Source organism: Antedon mediterranea, chromosome 9 (genome assembly GCF_964355755.1).
Source record: "Antedon mediterranea chromosome 9, ecAntMedi1.1, whole genome shotgun sequence".
Classification (NCBI taxonomy): domain Eukaryota; kingdom Metazoa; phylum Echinodermata; class Crinoidea; order Comatulida; family Antedonidae; genus Antedon; species Antedon mediterranea.
In genome coordinates this window covers 22,861,328-22,871,960 of record NC_092678.1, presented here as the reverse complement: position 1 = coordinate 22,871,960, position 10,633 = coordinate 22,861,328, and the positions used below count along the sequence as shown (strand labels likewise).

At 31.1% G+C, this 10,633-nt stretch overlaps 1 protein-coding gene across 1 annotated transcript; it reads left to right on the top strand.

Moving 5' to 3' along the window:
- The first annotated feature begins 231 nt into the window (after nt 1-231).
- LOC140058331 (uncharacterized) lies at nt 232-7,103 on the top strand. Its single transcript, XM_072103894.1, has 7 exons — nt 232-303; nt 1,546-2,057; nt 2,362-2,454; nt 2,697-3,245; nt 3,648-3,716; nt 4,470-4,580; nt 5,059-7,103. The coding sequence occupies exons 1-7, from the start codon at nt 299-301 to the stop codon at nt 7,101-7,103; spliced, it is 3,384 nt and encodes a 1,127-aa protein (XP_071959995.1). The 5' UTR covers nt 232-298.
- The last annotated feature ends 3,530 nt before the right edge of the window (nt 7,104-10,633 follow it).

Genomic DNA, 10,633 nt, shown 5'->3' with positions numbered 1-10,633 from the left:
GAGTTAAGAACAATTTCCATGACCATACTGTACCTTGCTTTACCCTTTTTACAAGTTATTTAACCCTTGGATTTAAAAGAAGCGAAAAACCAGGTTTCCTAAATTTATTTATTAAATGTCAACAAAAGAATAATGATAACGTAGCCTATGACGCTGCTGCTCATAATTTATGCATCATTGAATACATTGTTATATCGATTCATGGCGTTGTTGTTGAATAGTTCGCCATCTTGATTACAAAAAACTCATTAAGCTCATAAACGAATCAGTTTATTTCTAGCAAACAGACGGGATAAGCATGGGGTAAGCATTTTTAATATTCCAATTCAATAATTTATTTATTTTAGACTGATTAATAGTAATTATTTATGAAAAATTCAATATAAAACGTAGTCATCTAAAGCTTTTTCGGGGTGTGGCGCAGCTGGTTTAGAACTGAGTTAGAGATAGTGTAGTAGTGCTTATTTTGACTTAAAACGGTCATAGGTACCACTTTTATCAAAATTGTTCACTACATTAGGCACTTTATCAATCCAGGATATTATTATTATTATTTTTCATACGTATCCAACAGTAAGTAACTCGCCAATTACAGGATGGATAAACTATTTTATAATTTATCGTACTTATAAACTAAAGTCTTATTTGAAAGAGTCGTGAGTTACAACCCTGGCACTAGGTCAGAGTTGAGCCCTGGGACCTTGGTATTAGAAGGCAAGCACGTTAACCACTAATCTACCTAAATTCACTTTCCAATCCCTTTTTTCAGAATGAACCTACACTAATAGACTTAGAATTATAAATAAATACTTTTTAAAGGCCAGGTGCGGGCAAAAAATTTCTATTGATCATGCATTCCAATAATTATCGATCTATAGTTTCCCCTATGTTTCATAATTTTTGGGATTTTATTTGTGTTACACGAGCTTGTTGAAAATAAGCATTTTCTTATCAGTTCAGATAGTTCAAATTACACAGTAAAATCTCTATTTTTTTGTACACAAATTTTGTAAATAGAGAGGCATTTTAAAAAGCTACGAAAAATAAACAGTGTGGTAACAAATTTTATCAGATGACTAAGTATAGGTAATATAACTTGAATATTACATTTCTGGAATTTTTATTCAACTTCAAATTTTAATTTTCATGCTATAGCAAAAATTATCCACCGTATATCCACCATCTTTTTTCACCTTCTAGGGAGTCACAAGACATGTTATTACATTAGGTTAACTACCTAACTACTGAAAAAAGGTCTTCCTGGTTTTTATGGAAGAATTTTGCAAATTTTGTATTTGGCCATATTAAGGGAAATTCATGTTTTTTTTTCTTGATTTCTGTTACAAATATTTGATTTATGTACAATTAACCAAATATTATATTTAAAATTCATGCCTGTACCTGAGCTTTAAAGTTAGCTGAAATTACGACTAAAATCAAACAACTACACAAATACTGCCTCAATAGAAAGCATGGAACATCTAAACATTTTTAGGTCTCATTGTTTGAAAATATTTTGCTATTTTTACAATTATATTTTTACAGATTAAAAATGGATGGTAATGTAAAATTCAGAAACTTCCTGAAAAAACTTAGCAAACACTATACTGGTGTGACAGTCCGAGAGTTAAGAATGCTTCTATATGGTATTCTACCTATTCGAGATCTAGATCAATCAGACATAGCCTTATATCTGTTTAACAAACTTAATGATCATGGATTTATTTCTAAAACTGATGTGAGACTGCTGTTGGACATATCTGAAGTTACTATGCTGTCCTCAGCGACAGATTGCATAAACAAATACAAGAAAAACAATTGCACAACAAACACAGTATGCCTGACAAAATACCGCAAAACACTGTTTATAGCACTTAAAAACGTTGGAGGAAACGACTTGATAAAATTGACTGCATTCTATAAACTGAGTGCCTTCAACTTCGACAACATATGGGATGTTGTATATCACATTGAGAAAGCTGGACACTTGGATTCACAACAAAAGATTAAAATGTTTGCAACAGTTTTAAACAAAGTATCAGAACATATTTTACTAGGTATGCCTACCTACCACACATTATTAGTCTAAATAAGAAGGGTTTATTATCATACACATTACACAGTAGTTTGGTGGTAATTTGCACATTAATCGACATAAAATTCCATATAAACAAAATCAAATGAACAGTTACTATCATAAAATGCCATGTTTTTTAGAATACAAATGAAATAAAATTAAAACATTAAATAAGTAAACAAAGTATAAATTACTGTTATTCGTAATTACATTTTGGTGAATTATAAGCTTATTATATTTTGGTTTCTTTTGTGTTTCTTGGTGTAACTGCATGTGAATTATAGCAACACCCTATCAGCCTGCGGTTATTCAAACACTGGAACCAACATTGGCAGCAAGACCGGCTTCAGCACCAGAACAAACACAGATAACAACAGGTTAGTGAAAGAGAGCCTTATATTAAAGATGTTATGTATTGTCCCCAAAAACCGAATTTCTCAATAATAGTAACATCAATTCGATGTTAATATTTAGTCTATTGTGAATAGTCTTTTTACTATAGTCAAGATGGTCTTTAATAATATCTGTAATTTCAGATATCAATTCCTCTATGGAATGCGTAATACATAAGAGACTAGAATCCAATGGTTCAATTAAATATTTCATCTTCTTTTCCTAGCCTTAACAACGCATCAATTCATTCAGTTGAAACAAATTGTGGCAGATTGGTTTGACCAATTTCGCCTAATCGGGATGATTAAAGTTTTGTACAAAGACTTGGTGCCAGACAAAGCTAGAATAGAGAATGCTTCATCAATGATGGAATTGTTAAACTTGTTGTGTATTTATAAAGGACTAAATCACAACAATCCCAATCTTATATACGATACCATAACTGTAACAAAACAAGATGGCGTTTGGGACCGAATATATCGGATGCCAGAATTAGAATTGTTACGCCCAAAAACAGAAGAGAGAGATGTGTCATTTAGTGAATACAGACATATGATAATGCGACTTGGCAATAGTATGTCACCAAGTGATACAAGACAGATAAGTGAAATGTATGAAGAAACATATTTAAAACCATATGAAGACAGCTGGAGTTTGATTGTGGACCTTGAACGTAACTTGATTCTCTCGGAAAGAAACATGATGAAATTCATCGAGGTGTTAAGAGAAGTTAGACTGAACCATGTAGTAGAATCTGTTAATTTCGTTGATACAAGTAAGTAAACTATGCCTACCATCCAAATCGGCATTTATATGTCGGATATTTCACTTACTTCAATACATAAGGGAGTCAAGTTTGGTTATTTTTTACCTAATATGAAGATTATAAAATCTTCTCTATTTGAATATTTTCTCAATGTATTTTTTCAAGCATAGATGACCTATAACAACGCCCATAATAATGTCATTGTTATTTCTGGACACTAGACCCTATCTCAACTACACCTATAGTAAATACACTATGAGGCGGGCGTTATGGCATAATGTCGTCTTCATCTTCGTAAATTTGATGTATGTCAACTCTTCTTCCGTGTCATAATTGAAGTGCCTTTCATAGATGGTAGGCCCAATCAATATATTTTTTAATCCACTGAATTAATAAATATTTCTATTTCAGATGAAAGTAGGTCTATTCGAGACTATTTAAGAACTAAACAGAAAGCCAAATTCAAAGAACCAAAAATAGGTAATAATAATAATTATTATTATTGTTATTTCAAATATTTGTACGTCCGATGAACTATAAAAGAATAAATAACAAGAAATATTTCTTACAAAAAAACGCTGCTCGCTTATTGACGTAACAGTTTTAAAGATATATTGTCCCTCTGGAAAATATTTTTATTTCAGATTTGTTTTGAATGTGTCATTTTATTGTCACATAATAGTTATTTTACCTGAAAAAATGTAATTTAAAGCAAAAAAATACTTATATATTGTCTGTCAGACAATGGTTGTTATATATATGGAGTTATAATTAAACGTTTCTTTTCTATTTTTTATGTGAATAAATATTATTGTTACAGAAGTTACAGAAGTGAAAAACTTTGATATGAAACACAGACTCAATTTTTGTCACTTTAGTTTATTTTATTGCTAAGGTCAAGCAAAAACTTTCATGGACTGTTTTGATTATCTGACAGTGAATTACAGTATTATATAATATCATGGGACTCATAAATACCAGAAATGCTTTGGGATTTGTCATTCAACCGTTAGAATCTTTTCCCAGACGTTTTTTTGAGTTCAGCAGCTGGTACCTATAAATTATAGTCGAGAATCCTTTTTAGCAAAAACGCCAGTGTCAAGTACTATAACTGCTGCTTGCTTTCAGTTAATAAATGAGTCATCTCTTGTGACGTAGCGGGCTAGAGCAGCAGCGTGCAAATAGAGAATAATAAAAAAAACCATAAAATTTGTCTTCGTTTATTTTGTATAGCTTGCTCACTAAAAACTGGCTTAATTGTCGGTATTTTCGCCATCGCCATCGCCATCGCCATTTTCGCCATCGCCATCGCCATCGCCATCGCCTTCAAACCTCCATCTGAAGGTAAGTATATTTATTAGAAAAAAAGGAAACACATAACATTTATATTTGGCAATCAGACGTTTCAGTCCTTTTTAAACACTATTATATTAGTCCTTGATGGCCCATCGGGACTTAATGCGTTCCATACTTGGCCTAAATGAACGGCTGTTTGTTTTTATTTTACTAAATCGAAATTTTGGCACACTAAATCGAAATTTCGACATAATGACTTAATTAATTATTTGGTAGCCAGCCACTACAAGTCCAAAACACCAAGTCCAGGGTCAAGCCCACCAAGTCCTACCCAAGCCCTACCAGTATAAAGTGTAAATTATACAAAATAGGATATTGGTTAATTGCATTTTTACTAATACAATTAACATGTTACAACCATGTTAACCACCAATCTAATTTACAGCGACAATACAATTCAAGACAATTATAGATGACAAGCATAATACATTGTTATCGTTGAATTGACAATTGTTTTAAATTTCAGATGAAATTATTCGAACATTTTTAAAAGCACAGCAGAAAAAAATATTTAGACCTCCAAATATAAGACCACCAACATGGAACAAATATGTTGGTAGGTATGATATTTCTAAGATGTTTACCGATCCAGTACTATTCACTACGTATACTGTAAGAAGAGGGAAAAAAAAACACCACATATCATTAAAAGAATTATTGAGTATTATAAATTCTATAAAACCATGTAAAGTATTGATGACAGGAAATGGGGGAAGTGGTAAGACATGTTTGCTTCAATACATATCTTACAATTGGGCAACCAATTCTGATCCTACGTTTGCTGATAAAATATTATTTCTTATAAACGCCAGGGATATCAAGGAAGGTCAATCCATAACCGATTTAATTGTTGATAATTTTAGAAAGAGTTTTTTCAACAACAAAGGCTCCCCTAACAGAACAACAATAAACCATTTTATTCAGAAATACGACAGAGAATTAGTTGTTCTAGTAGATGGATTCGATGAGTTAAAATCTGGGGTTGACATTCCAATGATATTAAAAGGAGAAGAACTGGAACACAGCACAGTTATTCTGACTTCACGACCAGGTTTTACTGTACAATTACATAGATATTATGACGTACATGTAACAGTAGAAGGATTCGCTGCAGAAAATATAAAGCATTATATTACCAGGTATTTCAAATTTATTGAAAAACCTGATCTGGGTCAGTCATTGATCAAAGCATTTAAACTTGATTCTCATGATAAACGAGTTTGGGGTGGTGATCACAAAAACATATTTGAATTGTTTTCATCGCCATTTTTGTTACTTAAAATGTGTACTTCATGGCAACACAAGCCAGTAATTCCCACAGATTTTAAACAATATTTAAAAGAAATTTTTCGTTCTGTAATAAATCAGTCTATTAACAGAAGTGATAAATATACTACAAACCCGATATCAGCATTTGATGAAATTCCACCTGACTATGAAAATGCAATTTTAATACTAGGAAACATTAGTTACATTGGTTTACAGAAAAATGTACTTCATTTTACGGAAAGAGAATTAAGAGGAACAGTAAAACATGAAACTTTAGAATTATCGCTAAAATTAGGGTTTGTTTACGAAGACCCTCCTACTTTTAATGATCATTTTGAGGATATTTACCGATTTCCACATAGGCTATTGTCAGAGGCATTGGCCGGGTATTACTTGTCCAACAAAATAGAGACTTTAGATTCTGAGGAATGTGAGAAAATAAGGACGAACACTTATTTACACATGACAAGAGCTTTCACTATTAGTTTTCTAGGTCCTAATGCAGACAAACTAATGAAACACTGGCTGGCGAATAGACCTTCAAATTATTACTCATTTTCAAAATATTTTAAATATGTGAATCAAGAATACAAACAAACAGTGTTGAAATCATTGGACGAACTAATAACTCAAAAAGAATTGGAAAAGGATTTTGATTATTTAAGTAATTCCTTTAAAACATTTCTTAGAAATGACCGTTTGCACTTAATACAACTTCTAAAATTGTTTTTAGATGAACTTACAAAATACCAGAATATAGTATTACATAATGTAGAGTCAATTATAAATACATCAAATGAACATTCATCTGAAAATGTATGCAAGATTGTAGCACACATGTCAATCATATTACAACTATACAAAGCGGAATATGAAATTATGCCACCAGTGCATGACAGATATTTAATAAAACTATTTAAAAAATGGGGCGATAGAGCTCTTACAATTCTCTCAAATGAATGGAAGACATATCATTTAGTTGAGGAAATACGTTCTTTCTACTATATTGAAGATCACGAACATTTGACTGGATTACAAATGTGCAAATTATTTCAAACCTTTCCTGATTTGGAAGTTCTCTATATACGTTTGTCTAGTGATTCGGAAAAATTAAATAATCAACGTATTCTGTCAGTGATATGGGAATGTAGTAGTACTTTGGTTAAATTGAAGAAAATTCGTATCTCATCTCAAAATCGTTCATATGAATGGGACTTCCTTAGGTCACATATTATTTTCTAAAAATGTGAATGTTTCGCTTTGTTTGTTGTTGGTTTTTTTTGTGTAAATGTTATCTAGTATAGTTTGTTGTTTGCAACATTATTTTATCTCATAAAAAAAAAATATTGTTTATATTTCTACCAAGCTAACTTTTTTTTATATTTTAAATTATTAATAAAACATTTGAAGTTATACATAGTATTAGTTGAGCAGCATGAATTATAATAGTACAATGTATTTTCTTTTACAATAACTTATTATTTTTTTTATTTTAAACGATTATCAGATGACTGCTAAACACACTATGCACATAATGTATCACTTGTTGTTAATACACAATTATTTTCTTTAACTTTACATATCCGAAATAATATTTTGTATCGGTAAAAAACGGTATTTTTAGCGTGAGAAATAAATTCGCCTTTGTTATAATATATAATGTCGGACCTGGAATGCATCTGCACCACGGCAGAAAACCACAAAGGTATTGAATAAATGTATAATAATATAAAAGGTGTACTAATATTAAATAACAACCTTATTCCTACAGTATATAATTCGTTTTGCATCCCAATGGCCTTGATTAAATAACATACCGTATGCATTATATTTATGCTTCGTTACGTTTTGTATTGGTTTTAAAATCGATAGGTCAACCTGGAAATTAAATTTGGCGTGTTTTAAAACTAGGACTACTATTCTAATAGACATTGCAAATTCTACATTTTAGAGGTACTTTTGCAAAATGTCAACGAAAACAATAATTATAATAAACAGACATTCATCTTGGTATAACGTCTTAATTACGTCATAGGCCTATTAACATTGAAAACTATAATTTGAATAATACATTTGAAATTCAGTTTCCAACTTAGTTTCTTTACTGGTGTAATCATAGAGATAATATCTATATCGTGTAATTAAACAACTGAAATGATTATAAATCAAACTTTCCTGATAGAAGATAGTAATAAATCATGATTAGTTTATAATAACAGACATGCTGTGGGTAAATGAAATCTTAATTTATAAGACTGTTAATCCAACTAGATTTGTGCACATTTCCTAACAAAATCGGCTAATACACTTAAAGGCCATGGTTAATTGAATTATTATAACAATATTTATTTATTTATAAACATATTTTACTTTGATAGCATTTACATTATAAAATGTTTTACAAATGGTCCGTGGAAAAAAATATGATAAATGTGCTTATAAATAATTTTTGTAGGCAAAAATATAGATATCACAGTTAACATCAATATTATTTGAATTACTGTAGGCCCACTCTAATATATAATTATGATGAAACCACCACCACCACGAAAATAATATTCGCTTTTGTTGGGATTATAAGTTTCCTATAGTTAGATATAATGGACCTGGAATATACCACCACACAAAGCACAAAAGGATTGATTAAGGTGATGTTGTTTATTGTAAAGTGAGCACGCAATACTATGATATAGTTGTAGTTGAATTGATAAAAGACGAATGGACGTACTGTACCATAACAGTCCTTTCAATTTATTTAGTTCACCTAACGTTATTAACTCTACGATATCATGATTTAGTTGTAAAGGAAATATTCGTCTTTGTTACTAAACACAAAGAATGAATAAGTCATGGTTCATTAAAAATCGGAAAATCAACAAGTAAAGTTTAAGCCATAGGACAATAACAACGTGTAGGCCTATATAAAATGTGAAATTTGCTGTTTAAATTGCAATGTTGATATTGCTGAAATCCACCAGCCGTTTGTGACTTTCATTTTGATGCATTAGCAATTGCAACGATAACTAAACTGTTATAAATATTGCACTTGCCGTTGTTTTCTTAAACAATGGAAAATCATATAAAAAAAATCATATGAAAACATCATATGACAAAAGCAGACATACGGTTTAATTTTCATCATTATATTACTAATTTAACTAATTATTAATTTAATTCAATACCGTATATATTAGTGTGCCATTATTAAACGAATGTTAATTTTTATATTATTTAATAATATAAAAATTAACATTCGTTTAATAATGGCGCACGCTTCCGCTCCGTGAAATTCAACAAGTTTTTAATGTAGCAAAAGTCCATATACATGGCTGCAGTCACGTGCTCAAGTTAGTGTTTACCGACCGACCAACCGACCGACCGACATAGTGAGCTGTAGAGTCACGTTGCACGCGACTAAAATTCATATGAAAACATCAAATGACAAAAGCAGGTCTACGGTTTAATTTTCATTATTATCTATATATAAATTTACGTAAGGGCAAAATTCGGTAAATCGCGCGTAATTTCTAGAATGTTTACTCGATGGTATGTAAAGTTGGTTCGTACTTTCGGTACTGATTTTAACCACCTGATGTAACCCTGTTTAATAATTAAATCGAGTTCGATAATTAGTTATTGACGATTAAAACGAATTTAGGTTCAACGATTTGCCCCAAATAGGGGTGTTTTCCGATCGTGGTATACACTGTCTAATGTATGTCCATCTTGAAAAATACCCGCAGACAATAATACGAGGATGCTTCGCATTTTCCTATCTCCTCCTACGATAATTGTTTTTAATGGCTGAAAACCGGTTGAACAGCTCGAGTACAGCATCATAATGTTGAAGACAGGTCGATTTTCTTTAAAAAATACTATTTTGATAGATTTAATATACGTTTATACAAATGTATTGATTTGAAATGAATGGAACATTCCAATCTCTGTTCCACAAGTGTCTATTCCCTCAGGCGTCGTAAAGGCAAGTACTGTATACTCATAACAGAAATTCGATCCATTTTTTTTTCAATCTGTGCTCATTATTAATTTAATAGATTTTTTTAAACGGATAATGAGCTAGAGTTTTCAGTCGCCGTATATTATGTACAAATCTTTATTATTGTAGTTAAACCACCCACGTGACATCATCACCCTTCCCTCACTGGCATGAGTCGTTGTAAAGCCAGTAGAGGATAGGCCTACGGTGCATCACATGCCCAAAACGCAGAACAACTTTGGTGGGTAGGGTTAGGAACCAACTTAAGTATGAATTGGCTCTAAGAAACAATTGAAAACCATTAAGTTGAGTTAGATAATTTAATATTTATTGACGATTAAATCGAATTTATGATTTGCCCCGAATAGGGGTGGTTTTCACAAATTGTTTTACATTATACAAACATATACACGTCGTAGTGATGTATCGTTATATGTACTATACTATTTCAATCGAATAGGACGGTGATAGTTTCAACAAAGTATTACATCGCAATGTTTTACTGTGTTTAGTGGTATATTATTTGTAAAACATGAAAACAATTAATATTTCGTTACTACATGGATAAAGAATATATTAAAAAATTATTCCTCTTTGCACCCATCCTCTTTCCCATCCCTCAACCCTAATGTTACATACAAAACACAAATTAAGTTTGTTTAAATTTGACTTAAAAAATTGGTCTCATTTTGTGACAAGTTTCTCTTTCGGAAGTAATTCCCAGGGTGCTAATTTTAGTTCAGTACAGAAATCACAGTGTCTATTTATTCGTTCC